We start from the raw sequence: 15299 nt of genomic DNA, 5'->3' as shown, positions 1-15299 counted from the left end.
ACCTTTCTATTTGTATTTCTTCTTTTGAGTTCTTATACTAGGGAAACTATACAATATTTACACATGTGTGTCTGGTTTATTTCACTTATGAGTATATCTTCAAGTGGCATCCACTTCAATATAAAGGCTTTGAGTTTACCATTCTTACTAGCTGAATAATACTCCATTGTGTAAAAATACCATCAGCATCCTAATGCTATGAAAACCTAAAGAATTCTAATGATTTCCCTAATGTAAAAGATTCATTCATTCAAAAAACTTGATGTGTTATCTAGAAGTAATCATACAAAATTATTAAGTACTGCTCAAAGCTATTACTATAGAGAGAGTACCTTCCACATGTCTGGCACTATATTAAGTGAGAGGCAGAATTTGAATCTAGCTCTTGACTTTGACAAGTCAGAGACTGGTTTAAGTCCTGGATAAGTAGATATGAAACAGATAAAATCTGCAAGGATCCATATGGGTCATGATTCCATCCAGGTCTACAGGGTGGATATCAAGGAAATAGCAGTAGCTCAGTCCAAGTGACACCTGGCCACCAGTAAGCATCATGGACACTGTCCTCGTCCACCACATACTAGAACTTTGTGTGATATCCTATCCCCAAACTGTTACAAGTGCTGGTCATATATCTGCCATTCCAGTATTTATGTTATGTTTTATTCTTAGTAATTCTTTACTATCATGAAAACTTTTTCTTAGCCAATATTTTTGTATATACTAACCTAATCAGATACTGTGGGGGGGGGCCGGGGAGATGGCTCAGTGGAATAAGCACTTCCCTGGCCAGCGCAAGGGCCTGAATTTAATCCCCAATTCCACCAAAAAAAAAAAAAAAAAAAAAAACTGTGTGAGTACTCTGAATTGATCACAGATTTGTACACATGATATACTACATTCTGGCCTTTTAGTTGGACTCACAATTTAATTTTAATTTTTGAATATTATTTTGAAATATTTAATTTAATTTTGAATTAATTAATATTTAATTAATTTTCTGAATATTTTTAATTTTAACTTTTGTTTTATGATTTATACTATTTCTTTGACTTACAATCTACTTATAAGACATGGTACGATATTTTCTCCTAGTATGAGAAACTTTAAAAAATGTATTTTCATTTTCCATTGGGAAAAAAAATCTGCAAGGAGCTCACCGCTTTGTAAAGTAGACAAATAGCATTGTATTCTACAACTTCATTAAGAACACAAAGAGTTTCCAATTATATACATTTTTGGGAAAGGCATTTTATCAAAGTTTAAACTGAAAATTATCATTTGGTGGCTTTGAAGATGTCTTTCGTGAGTTCCTGCTGGCCCTTGTCCTGCTCAGGCACAGGCACTGAGGGTTTTTACCAAACAGTCCAGACTACATCCTCCATCCTAGAGAAGCACAAAGAACCCCATTCCTGCTAACAGGTAATAATGAGATAAAACCCCATTACCCTAGAGCTAGAAGGCAGTATGCCTGCCTGAGAGAGCCTTGTAGCTCTCTTCCCCCGCAGTGGTCCTGCCAGTCCAGCCCTGCCAGCATCTTCCTTGACTCTACATACTCCTGCAGTGTAAGAGGGGTCTGGCCTGGACAGGCCCACTAACCAGCCCCACATGCTACTGCCACCGTTGCCCAGAGTGCTGTGAACCACGGAGATAAATGCGACTGAGGAGGAGCTAAAGTGTTTAGGGTAGAGAAGAGAGCAGCACAATGTGAAATTTGGTGGTTGAGAGGACATGGATGACCTTGATAAGGCCCTAAAGGAGGTAGAGGAGCCAGGCAGATTTTGCAGGATCTTATAATGAAGCCCTACATTAAGTTGAGTAGTGATTTAATTGACTAGTAATTGTAGTGATACATTCAGAACAATAAAAATTACTGCCACAGTAAACTTTACAGAAGGCAAATCACTAGCAGAAAGGCCAGGACTTGAGATCTAACGGACCTTGGCTTAAGTTAGAGCTCTGCACAGAGTGGATATACCTCCTCAGGCAGCAGTCTTGACCACTGGTTTGCTGTAACAATTTTCTCTATCATAACAATGTGAGATTGTTGCAGACTTCACTGGGCTGGTGTGATGGTCAAGAGCAATGATGTACAGAAAACATAGCAGTTATGCAATAAATGCTTCCTTCTTCAAAAGAAGCAGTAAAACATGTTTTCTTTCAACCCCCCAAACCCAAGCCAGCCTTTAGGAAGCTCTGGCTTAAACAAACGACTCTGCCACTAGGGAGTTAGAATGCTGCTTCAGCAAAAACAAAAATAAAATGTTTTATTTGGCTGGACATGTTTCAGTTTAATTAAATTTGGAAACATTTACAGACAAATATCTGGCACCTTTTAAGTATTCTTGGGCTGGCGAGAATGCTTAGTGGGCTGTCCAGGCCAAACTCCTCTTACACTGCAAGAGTATCTAGTATCTAGACTCAGTGGACTAAGCCCCTGCTTAGGCAAGCACAGCGACCAGGGTTTGATCCCCAGCACCACATGCCATGCTGTGCCGGCCCTGCCCCTGGACACACTGAGCCAGCCACGGAGACTGGGTGTGGTGACACATGCTTATAATCCCAGTGCTGGGGAGGCTGAAAACAGGAGGATCACTATGAGGCCGAGCTGCGTAGTGAGACCCTGTTCCAAATAAATAAATAAATAAATAAATAAATAAATATTATGTAGAGTTCATTCTGTTTTTTTCTTCCTTAAACTCTAGAAAGAAGTCTCTAAAAACTGGAGTGTATGGGCTGGGGAGATGGCTCAGTGGAATAAGCGCTTCCCTGGCAAGCACAAGGGCCTGAGTTCAATCCCCAGTTCCACCCCCCAAAAAACAAAAACAAAAATAAATAAATAAATAAAAACTGGAGTGTAATGCCTTTGCCTGCAGTGTACTTCTGAAACATTTTTTTTTTCTTCTGAAACAATTTATCTTTTTTTTTTTTCTGGCAGAACCAGGGATTGAACTCAGGTCCACTTGCCAGGTAAACACTTATTCCACTGAGCCATCTCCCCAGCTCCTTGAAACAATTTATCTTTAACATATTACAATGGCCACCTTTGGAGAGCTACAAATAAAGAAAGCTGTGTCTATCTTCATATGTTTATGGCATAAAGCATTTTACTAGAAGAACCTTTATGAAGATTTAAAGGCAATATCAAGGCTTTAGAGCACCAACTAATTGAAAGAATCATCTTTTTTTTACTCTGAATTCACAATAAAGGTACTTCCTGGAAGTACTGTTTTTGAAGACAGCGTATCATATCCCAACGAGCCTTTGTCAGCACAGAAAACATAAACTTCCAGGGTCTCCGGTCTTTCCTGTGTCCTCATGACTAGCATTCTCCATCACAAATCCTGCCACTAACCTTGCTAACTTCAATACCGAGGTGAAACTCTCATGACGGAAGAGCTAGCATTTTCTGAGTGCTTGTGACATGCCAGGTATTGCCTGGATGTCCTTTAGGTGTTTAATCCTCATTTAGTCCTTTCCACACCTGGGAGCGTGGCACTGCTATCATCCACAGTTCACAGGTGAGGCCACTAAGACCCAGAGTCCACAAGTAACTGTGTCAAGGTCTCACGGCTGACGGATAACAGAGCCAGAATCCGTGCCTGCGTAGCCTGGCTCCCAAGCCCCTGCCTTGGTCTGCTTGCCACACTGTCTACACCCTTGCTCTCTTCGTGTCCAATGATGCTGGCTATCCCTCTGGTTTTGTCACCCACCTCTGTGGCCTCACCCAGTTCTTCCCCACACATACCCACTGAGTTTGCCCCACTGCTGCACTTTACGTTCCATTTCCTGACCTTACCCTCTTCTCACTTCCTCTACTCTTTGCACCGCTGTTCTCCTTTTACTTTCTCTACAGGTTTTAAGTCCCCAGATCCTTCTACTTCATTCAAATTTCTTGTTCTTTCCTGGCCTCTTCTTTCTCCACCAACCTGAGAGCCCATGTTTGATCACAAAGCAATTCCTGCTCCAACACCAATGATTAAATTGCATCTCTATGCTTCTAACAACTCCACTCCCCAAACTTTATCTCCATTTTCCCAGAAAAGGCTGCATGGGGCTCTATGAAGTAATACCAGCCACTGTTAATAACTGCTGAAAGCGAATGATTAAAGTATTCTCTTTTGCTTTCATACCTTTGAAAATTCTCATAAGACACTGATTTCCAATCACCACAGCGAGAGCTACATGACTGTTAGGTTTAGATCTGTCCCCCAGAAGCCTCACATATCTGGAGGGTGAAGGGATCATGAAAGAGTCACTCTTGTTTGCGACTCAGACGGTGGATGAGCTCAGAGCTGATTCGCCGTTAGGTGACATGGCCTGGCTACAGGCAGGTCTGTGGAGTTGACCCAGAATGCCTGTCTCCCTGGGCGGCTCCTCCCTTCTCTTCTGGCTCTTTCAAAACTTTCCACCACCAGCCCTCCCGCCACGCCCTTCCAGCCTTGGAGCCAGCAAGTATTAGCTGAATCCTTTAAAAATCAAGCACCAAAACAAAAACCCCTCTCCCTTGGGCTGTCGGTCTTGAATTTTTTTCTCCAAGAGACAAGAAAGTGACTCAGACAGTAACAGAGCAATTAAAAAGTTAATTGTACCATCTAAGTGTTGAAAACATGACTGCTCACTATAAAATTCTTCCATTTTTCATATTTGAAAATTTGTATAAAATCTTACACAAATAAAAAGAACTACTGCGCTCATACTGCCACCATGTACATGCTTTATTCCTAGGTCTAGGCATCTGAAACTACCAGAGAAAAATAATCAATGTAAACTCAAGTCACTAAGTCAAATGAGCCCTGAGTAACGCTTCCCAGTCCTACTTGTCCTGGGAGGTGTCTCACTTTCCTTAATGACTGTGTGCAATCCTTCACCCTCTCTCCATAAGAGACACTGTCTTACAGAGTAAGCTTCACCAAGACACTGAGGACAACAGTCAGGGCCTCGCCCTAGGTCCTACAAGTCAGGTGTTCAGCCACCTGCTTCCTTGCCTTTCTTTCTTTTTTTCTTTTAGGGAGGGTCTACAGGGTGTTCAGAGTCTCACTACTAGATCAGACTCGTAGTGATCCACCTATTTACAGCCTCCCAAGAGCTGGGATTGCAGGCGCGCCCCACCGGGGGCGGGGCCGGCACAGCAGGCCCAGGGATCGAACCCCAGGCCCCTGCACCTGCTTGCAGGCACTTTAGTCTGCTGAGCTATTTGGCTGGGCCCTCTCACCTTTCTTGAGCCTGTCCCTGCCACACAGCATTCCCTCCACCCTCTCACTTCTGGACCTTGCTCTTAGGCTTCACCTCTCCTCTGTCCAGTCTTCTTCTCTTCAGTTTGTAAATTCAAGGCTTGTATCTTTCCATACTAAATATCCCTCTTTTCACTCCATGCTCCCTCTAGCTTGATGTGTTTTTGGGGGGATTGGAGGGGGCACTGGGGATCAGACAAGGACCTTGTACTTGTCAGGTAGGCACTTATGCCACTGAGCTATTGCACTGGCCCTAGCTTGATGTTTTCTCATGTGTTAGAAAGAATAAGTAGCTCTCCAAGTTCAAATACTGCACCTGCTCATTTCTCTCTACCCCTCCAGTCCCTGGCAGAGTCCCCTGAGCACTCCATGTACGACAATGCAATCACTCCCCCCAGGCCGAACATTCTGCTCACTGGTCTCCATGGTGTTATTCACAGGTTCTTCGTAAAACCTCTTTACAGGCCCTTAAATTTTGGAAATTCAAGTGCTCCTTTTAGTCTCTTTCTTTGTGCATGCTACACATTTTTTCTGGGTGATTTCTCTCATTTTATAATCTCAACTGGTATAAATGCTGCGAAGTCCCCCAATCTTTCTCTCAAGCCTAGCCCTTCCCTCTGATGCAGACTGGGGCTTCCTAGTTAGGATGTTCTCACAAGTTCTGATGTGTCCCTAAGCAGCCCCTCTACCTTCCTAGAACTGCTTCCCTCTCCAGCCTCTCTATCTGGCACCAACTTCCACTCTCTTACTTTCCAACCCCAAATCCAATCAAACTGTAGATTTTCTTCCAATCGTTATTTAAATTAATTCTCTTTTCCCATGACCACTTCAGAGCTTTTTCTTCTAACAGGAACCACTCCCGCAAAAATTCCTAGAGCCCCCACTCACCTCCCACAGCTTCATGCTCCTGTCAGCAGAGCACCATGTTAGCAACACAGATATGCCAAGGCCCCCGGGAGAGTTCCACCTAGCCTTCACAGCGAACACCAAGTGCCTAACAAGAGGAAAACAGGTCTCCACCACTGGGCCACCCCAGCCTTCCTTCCAAGGACTTGCGGCTAGTGCAGGTGGCACTGCTTCTAGATTATATGTCTTATTCGTGCTGTCTCCTATAGCCTGAGGTACCTTCGCTAGTTAATCATGCCATTTGCTATAATTAACTCCTGCTCCTCCTCAGAGGTTCAGCTTAGGCAAAACTCTGCAAAGTCACTGGGGTTCCGATTGCCTAAACTGTTTCTATGTAACCTCATGCTCCGCCTCAATAACTGCACTCTTCATACATCATTTTAAAAAGCTTACACTTATGCCAGCAAGGACGGGACGGTGGCCTGTTCATACTGCGCTCTCCCAGAACACTGTGCTGCAGGTGGTCACTGCTTGATGGTTTTTTTTAATAAATGAATTTGCATATTGAAAATGTTCTTCCTATGCATTAACATTGCTATATTCTAGTACTTGATGATGATTTATAACAAACAAGTGATGTCACCTACTGTCTATTTGCCAAACCATTCAGGTGGCTTTAAAAATCATAATTTGTTGTATGCACCAGAGATCTATTAGTGAATTTTATATTGCATGAGATTTCCTACTTAATTTTAACATGTAGAATTATTTTTAATTTCACAGCAATTAACAATCAACTCAACAAATTAGGAACTGACAATCTTTTGTAAAAGAAAAAATGCTTCTTTTCAATATGTGCTTCAAAAATAATAACTACTAGTCAACACTTATTAATTCTGAAGAAGTTAGAAAACAGAACTCAGAAATTATATAATAAAGTCCCACAAACACAACCAGTATATCTGGGTATATTTTCCATGCAAACATTTTTCTATGAAAAATGAGATAAGAATACTATATTTCACTCCTCACCTGACAAATACATCATGGCATATTTCTATAACATTAAACATTTTTTAATATTTAAAAGGCCACATAGTAAACTATTATATGATTGTGTAAACATTTATTTAAGCTATTCCCAACCCTATTTTAAGTTGATCTCTATTATTTATTACAAACCATGCTGTGCAATAAATATTCTATATCTTAGTATAGTGGCATTAATATCTTTCAAAATTGTGTATTCATAGTATGTTAATTATACTTCATTATTAAAACTAGGAGAAAGAAAACATGCTGTAGTGGATATATTTATATGGCAATCTTTTGCGAATGAAGGCCATTTCCTAAAGATAAATTTCTTGAACTGAGACTGCTGGATCAAATAATATATCTTTAAAATATCTGACACTTGTTCACCCAGAACCATTTACGAAGTTACTACACAGGCCAAGACAACATTGCACAACTGCTCTGCAGAACCACAGTCTCGTAGCAGATTCTTTCTTTTTTTGAGACCGGGTCTTGCTCTGTAATTTAGGTTGGCCTTGCACTCACTATGTAGCCCAGGCTGGCCTCATATTCATGGGAGTCCTCCTTCCTCAGCTTCCCAAGTGCTGGGATTATAGGTGTGTACCAACACTCCCAGAACCATAGCAGATTTCTTAATGTGTGTAAACACTATGTTTCAAATTTTTTTTAAATATCTTTTCTTGGGGTTGGCAAGATAGCGCAGCGGACTAAAGTGCCTGCTTAGGCAAGCTTAGGTAAGCGCAGGGACCATGGTTCCATCCCCAGCATCATATGCCATGCCAGCCCCATTCCCAGGGTTGGCTGAGCGAGCCACCAAGTCTGGTTGTGGTGGCACGCCCCTGTAATCCCAGCGCTGGGGAGGCTGAAATCAGGAGGATCACCACGAGTCCGAGCTGCATAGTGAGACCTAGTAACAACCGAATACATTAAAAAAAAAAAATCTTTTCTTTCATATGGTTTTAAAAAATGGTAGCATTATTTCATTTTGTACTTTAAAAAATTATTGGTGATGATAAAATACTTTTCCTGATGCTGGACCGTTCACATGTCCTGTCTCTGCTTCTTTCTTTCTTTTTTTTTTTTTTTTGGCGGAACCGGGGATTGAACTCAGGCCCTTGCTCTTGCCAGGGAAGCGCTTATTCCACTGAGCATCTCCCCAGCCCCTCTGCTTCTTTCTTGTTGTCTCATTTGCTGTTCCCCTCCCTCAGTAAAAACTGTTCCTAATCAGAAAACCTTTGCTGAGTATTATTAAGGTTACTAACTGGATCTCATACTTTTCCAGCATTTTCCCTAAATTTTCCATCTGTCTTTTAAAACTTTGGCCTTAGAATTTTTAATACAACATTTACATCTTTATGCATTGTGGTAAAATTGGTCAGTTTTCATCTTTACGTTTCTTGTCTTGGGCATCATATTTAAAACACTTTTCCAAACCCTAAAACAAGAAGAATATGCAATACATCTGTTCGCTGCTAACCACTTTTCAGAATCTAGGCTCTAATCATGCAGTTACCCGCAATACTGCTCTGCAGTTTTACCTTAGTGAGCAATCCCTTCACTGTTGGTTTGCCCTCAGACTGCAGGAAAAATGGGTTAGCAGCCTGCACTCGAAGAACATTCTGCAACACTTTAATCCATTCTTCCAATATATTGGGAGAATCTGCAGTCAGGTAGTACGTGTGTTTTTCAGTGGTCAGCTAGAATAGGAGAAGAGAGGTAAATGTGAAGGGTTAGGATTATTACCTTTATTTCTCCAATCCTCAAACATCAGTACTTAACATGTAAGAAAACATGCTAAACCTTAATTCCTAAGTTCTAAGCAAATGATCCTAAAATAATTTAGAATACATTAACTAGTTTCTGAAAATTATAATTCAATTTTTGTTGAAACTTTTTTTAACTTTTAATTTTTTATATATTATATTTTGGGGTCATGCTTTTATATCTTTACTCATCATGTTTTCATTTTCTCCACTAAATGTGCCACAAGGTTACTGGTTGAAATGAGCAGCAGAATGACAAGACTATGATAGTACAATTTTAGCAAACAAAAAAATGAACATAAGCAAAATGGGAAGACCATGTATACAGCACAAGCAATTATTCTTGCAAGTAACAAATGATAACATATTATACACTCACAACTTTTCAGTGTGTGTGTATTGAACACACTGCCATTTTTCCAAATATTTTAGAAACTTACAAATGATTCTTAACAGCAATGCTCTAAGACAAAGCCTTCCCTGATTCATCCTTCTAAATATTTGAGAATTTCTTAGTCTCCTGGGAACATTGATAATGTACCTTTCTGGGAAGTGGTATCTTCCACCCTCCAAAGGAGCAAGATAAGAAAATATAAGTTATTGAAAACATTTCAGAGATAAAAGTATTAGAACTGAAATCACACACACACACACACACACACACACACACACGACACTATCTCAAAAGCTTTATTTTCAATTTAACAGGTTTTAGGCAAGATGGGTCTGCTGTACAGATCAAACGGTCAATGGCTAGTTCTCTGGCATGATTGGGCAGGATGGCCTTGCTACTCACTAACAGCTTTCGCATTAAGTTCAGGGATTAAAAAATACAAACACTCCTGAGTGTGCTATTAGTAACACATTCTATTACTATCTTACTTGGGATTCATTTATCAGATAAATCTTCCCTAAAATAGGTTGACATTTTGAGACCTAAAAATACCTACAAGATAGAATATGTGGGGAATGGGGAGATAGCTCAGCAGTCTAAGTGTCTGCATGGTACATACAAGGACCTGAGTCCGATCCCTGGTACTACATGCTGTGCCAGCCACAGAAACCTGGAGTGGTGGCACATGCCTGTAATCTCAGTGTTGGGGAGGCTGAAATAGGAGGATCACTACAAGTCTGAGCTATGTAGTAAGACCCCGTACCAAATAAATAAAGATCTTTTAAAAATTTTTAAAAAAGATTGAATATGTGGGAAAGAAGGTCATAAAGGAAGAAAAAGCAAAGAAAGTTACAGTGAAAGTTACCCAATATAACTTAGCTTAAATTAAGTTTTAACTAAAAACCCATGGAGGGTTATACACCTTTAAACATCAAACTCACCCCACAATGGATCAAGAAAACACTGAATCATCCAATTTCTTTTCCAGTAGCTTCAGTAACTGATGACTGAATTTTGCATAAGTAAATAGATAAATAGGCAAACACATGTACCTGAACTGTTTGTTTGTTATCTCCTCTTAAAACACTGCAGGACGTACTGAGTTCAATGTGGCCCTGGGGTTTTCTAATTACATCGCTCTGCATGAAAGGAAGAAAGCCAAATGTAAAAAGAGCAACTGTAGTAGTAATACATGTTTTATATTGTGAACCCATTTATGCCAACGACTGTAACTTTTCTGAATTTTTGCATGAAATTCATATGTGTTACCTAGAAAAATTCAAGGAACAAGTATTTGAAGAAAAAATGTAACTATGTTGTTAGGGGCATTCGAAAAACAGAACACTAGTCATTGAAGAATTAACTTCATTACAGGGAAGTAAATCATTTAGGAGTTTTATAGTTTGAGGAATTCTTTTTTCAGAAGTGGGGATTGAACTCAGGCCCTTGCGCTTGCCAGGGAAGCACTTATTCCACTGAGCCATCTCCCCAGCCCGGGAATTCTGTTCTAAATAGCAAATACGTTCCACTCACTGGAGATTTGTAGTAAAGTAATTCGCCTCCTTTCAGAACAAACCACCTCCGCTTCCAAGTCTTGGCCTTCCCACTCATTTTTAGTAGATAGCCAGATTTTTCCAGTTGTTCCTAATGAAAAAAAAAATTAACACTCAGTTTAGAGGATCAAACTAATTGATTCATCAATTTTTTAAAAGTCTAACTCATTGTTTACATTTTTTCCATTATCACTGGAGGATGAGCAGGTTTTGGGGAGCTTGTGCTCGGGCTGCGAGCACCCCGCGTCTGTGGGGTAGGCATCCGGAGGGATAGCATAGTCACTCTCAGAAGCCACCGAGGCCAAAGACACACCTAGAAATACAAAGAAATGAATCAAGTTGGCTTTTAACCCTGGAGTGGTCCAATGACTGCTAGTTCAATGGAATGCAAAGATTGCTAATTCATAAACCCTCCTAGACTAGATTTATTCTCATTCCTTGGGCCATGAAGATAGCTTTTATGGCAGGAAACAGAACTAAGGGATATAGAGTGTCATGTAGATATCCAAGTCAAAGGAACACAAACAATAGTCCAGCTTCATTACAACCATAGCGATTTTTACATATATAAATATATGCAATAGTCTATTAATGCAGCTTTTATTAAGCATTGAAATAGGTATTTACATAGCCATGCTTAAACTTAAAGATTTTCATATTCACATTTTAAACCACTTAATTTCTGTAATTACTTTTAAAGTAACCACATTAAAAACAATGATTTCTATGTTTTATGTAAGCCAAACTACTAATTTAGATTTTTAAAAATCTTTCATAAAATAGACGCACTAAGTCTTAAATACATAAGAAGACTATTTCATTTTCCAATAGCTATAAAATAAAATTCAGTGGAATATTTTCACAATAATTCAACTGCCTTAATAAGAAAATTACTTGTGAGTTGTATAATACATTTAGAGGCTGTCTATAATTAGATATTTTGAAATAATAAAATTAAGGTTCTAAAGGTATTATTTATTTTAGTATCCAGCAATTATTTAATGTTTGTTAGCATATAAAAGATAAATTAGGATAATGACACTCTTGTAACACTATCCTATTTAACTCAAAGTAACAATTGTGGTATCTTTATTGCTCATGGAATAACAGAAATTAGGGGTCTCAGAGCTTATCCTGGCAAATGCCCTCACTGTCTAAGGAGACCAAGGCCCAGAGATAAGGATTTGTGCAAAGCAAGCAGAACAGCTACACAGAGGAATGCTGGAAGGCCCATCTCAGCTCCCAGCCCTGGGCAGGTGTGCCAGGCACTGTCCGAGGTGCTACGACAGAGAGGACATACACATTTTAGGCCCCACAGAACATAGATTCTAGTCCCTGTGAGTGGCCTGAGGTGACCTGTGAAAATGGTTTGCTACTTACTCTCAACCCAGAAAACCCCACAAAAGCATGCAAATCAAGAGGCTCAAATCTTCACATTCACTTAAGAACACGTGTGAAACTGCACAGGCCATCAAGGTATGCATATCCAAAAGGCCACCAAGTATCTGAAGGATGTCACATTAAAGAAGCAATGTGTGCCAAACTGGCATTACAATGGTGGAGTTGGTAGGTATGCCCTGGCCAAATAGTGGGCTGGACGGAAGGTCGGTGGCCCAAAAAGAGTGCTGAATTTGTGCTGCACATGCTTAACAATGCAGAGAGTAATGCTGAGCTTAAGGGTTTAGATGTAGATTCTCTGGTTATTGAACATATCCAGTGAACAAAGCACCCAAGATGCACCGCTGTACTTATAGAGCTCATGGCTGGATTAATCCACACATGAGCTCCCCCTGCTATTATGAGATGATCCTTACTGAAAAGGAACAAACTGTTCCGAAACCAGAAAAGGAAGTTGCACAGAAGAAAAGGATATCCCAGAGAGCCGGTGAGAAAGCTCAGGCAAGTGCAGGAGCCAGGGTTCGATCCCTGGCCCCCCATCCCGCGCTGGCCCTGCCCCTTCCCTCCCCGGGTGTGCTGGCGCATGCCAGTGCAAAGGTCCTGCAGTAAAAGCATGCCTAGTGTGCCTTGAACAACAAAAGAGCCAGGAGACCAGAGCCAGTAAGAGAAGAGTAAGGAACAGATGTAGCCCAAGACTAAATAAATAAATAAATACGTACATAAATACATAAATAAATAAAAGGCCTTATGGCTACTATGGGGAGCCACTGCAGTACAATACTGAGTGAAATGTGACATTTCCTAATTCTGCTTATTGGAGGACAAAATGAAAGCAAGACAACTGATAGAGGCCCAAAATACTAAACGAAGGAAGGCTTAGCAGCTGCAGTGAACGCTGAGGGCAGTCCTTGGAGCACAGGTTGAAAACAAGTACACACACAGTCGCACCAAAGCCTTTCCTGATACAAGAGTCATTCACCTGGAATGGCGGGATTCACCTGGACCTGGGCGCTCAGAACCGGGGTGCTGCCTCAAGTAAAGTCCTGGTTGGTTCCCAGTTTAGCATCAGATTAACCAACACATTTCAGATGTATTTTCTGACATACAATACAAACATTTAACTGAAACAATTTTTTTTTTTTTTTTTTTTTTTTTTTGGTGGAACCAGGGATTGAACTCAGGCCCTTGCGCTTGCCAGGCAAGGGCTTATTACTGAACCATCTCCTCGGCCCAAAATGAAACAAATCTATTCTCCAAGTTACCTAAAATTCCACTAGGCAAATATAAAGAAAGAAAGCCTCAACTAGGCCACGGATCTCCCTTTATTCCTACAGTAAAGTGATTTCTCTCCTACAGACAAGGCAATAAAATAGACTTTTACGAATATGTGGCTTGTCTGGTATTGTAAAGAAAAAAAAAGTCAGTATCTCAGGCCCAGTCTTATGTACTTTTCACCATGGTTTTAAGCAAGTTCTTCTAGATGCTTTTTAAAAACCCGGCGCGGAGCTCAAGCTCCCAGCAAACGCGGGGCGCGGCGGCGCGGGGCTCACCTCGCTTCAGGGCCCGGGGGCTGCCCGGCCCGCTGCGGCTGCGCGGCTCTGACTCCGACACCCGCGAGCTGCACGAGGAGCCGTCCTCATCCTCGGAGGAGGAGTCGTGCTGGAAGGGGCTGCTACTTATCTGCGTCGCCTTCTAAAGAAAAGCAGAGCAGCCTCTCTGTATACACCTCTAAAGTTACTTCTCTCTTCAGATGTCCAAGGTTTTACAGAAAGAGGTCATGGAATGGGATTTTTTGGAAGGAATACAAGAACATATTTTACTATTGTGAAGTCGTGTTGTCAAACCCTAAATTTTAATTAGCAAGGCAGTGCTCAATTAGAAAAGATTCCTGAAAACATAAAGACTGTGAGTATCTGACAAGACTCATCTTAATTAGGTATTGCTGGCAAGGAAGAGAGCCCTGGCACGGACACAAAGACCTTTATAAATTTGGACTTTCCATTACATCATTAATAATGTTTCTTCCTTTCAACAATTAACAGCCTGGGGCGGGGAGTAAGCAGGAATCACATGGCAATGGAAACAGCCCTTTACTGCTCTGAGAAGAGTATCTTCTCCAGAGTTTTCCAATTATTCTGTTTTATTATATGTTAGCACAGTCTTCTGAAACTCTCTACAAAAGGAGAGTCTGGGTCAGACGTTACGAATGGAATCTGCAGCGTGAAGAAACAGCTTTCCTGATGCCCGGTGAGGACAACCACACGTTTAACATCAAAGATGAGTTACCCCTTTTAATGTTGTGTACACGGGGGTTGTCAAGTTCTTGTATATTAGAGATGTATAAAGTCCGGACGTGGTATAGGAAAGCATGGCAGCAGAACCTGGAACAGAAAACAACGTTAAAAAAAGAAGAAGAAAAAAAAAAAAAGCATACCCTCCTCACCAGGACATGGCCTGCTTCTTATGACTATGAATTATGTGATTGCGAATTAAAGAGAAATTGGACTAATGTATGTGATTACTAATTATACAGTCTGCTTTATGAGCTACAGCACTTCCGGGCTTACATAAGGACTGCTTTTTTAGATGGTTCATTATTTTCATGTGCTGTTTTCCCAGCAAGGTTGTAAAGGCCTTGTGAGCAAGAACCACAGATTTGATCTCCTCAGCTTATCCAGGCACTTCGCTGAGGCTGCAAAGAAGTAAAAATAGCTATGGAGGGGCTCAGTGAGCACTACCTATGTAGATGCTAACTACTCAGAGCTTTGTCCTGATGTGTTCTGAAGACACCACCACGAATCTTAATCAAGTGAATCTGAAGTTGAAAGGTTAGAGTATCATTTCCTGAATGGTGAGAACAGATGGTAGCTGAAAAGGAAGAGAATACCAAGTTCCTCTGAGAAATGGACGAGTGATAGGATAGGGACCCTAAGAAAAGCCCTTAATTCCAGAGTTTTGTGTTGTGAGGTTTCATTTCTTATGGGTTTATACTGTTTCTGTATGGTTTTTGGTAGAGAGGGATAACAAAAGTTGAAGCTATTATTTTTTTAAACAGCAACTATGTCATTCTTTTCTC

The 15299-nt window shown here is 40.8% G+C and overlaps 1 protein-coding gene across 5 annotated transcripts in view; it reads right to left on the bottom strand.

The window, feature by feature from the left end:
* Plekhh2 (pleckstrin homology, MyTH4 and FERM domain containing H2) overlaps positions 1–15299 on the bottom strand; it is a 121154-nt gene that overhangs the window by 49815 nt on the left and 56040 nt on the right. For all 5 annotated transcript variants that reach the window (XM_023711228.1, XM_023711231.1, XM_023711227.1 and 2 more), the window contains 6 exons: positions 14510–14604; positions 13774–13915; positions 11002–11138; positions 10806–10916; positions 10325–10411; positions 8654–8812 (listed from right to left, as the gene is read on the bottom strand). In XM_023711228.1, the coding sequence (XP_023566996.1) occupies positions 8654–8812; positions 10325–10411; positions 10806–10916; positions 11002–11138; positions 13774–13915; positions 14510–14604 (731 nt within the window). The remainder of the gene's footprint in view (positions 1–8653; positions 8813–10324; positions 10412–10805; positions 10917–11001; positions 11139–13773; positions 13916–14509; positions 14605–15299) is intronic.

This window comes from Octodon degus, unplaced genomic scaffold (genome assembly GCF_000260255.1).
Source record: "Octodon degus isolate 3935 unplaced genomic scaffold, OctDeg1.0 scaffold00020, whole genome shotgun sequence".
NCBI classification, from domain to species: Eukaryota; Metazoa; Chordata; class Mammalia; order Rodentia; family Octodontidae; genus Octodon; species Octodon degus.
Note: the sequence above shows the minus strand (reverse complement) of the source record. Positions and strands in the feature narration are given on the sequence as shown.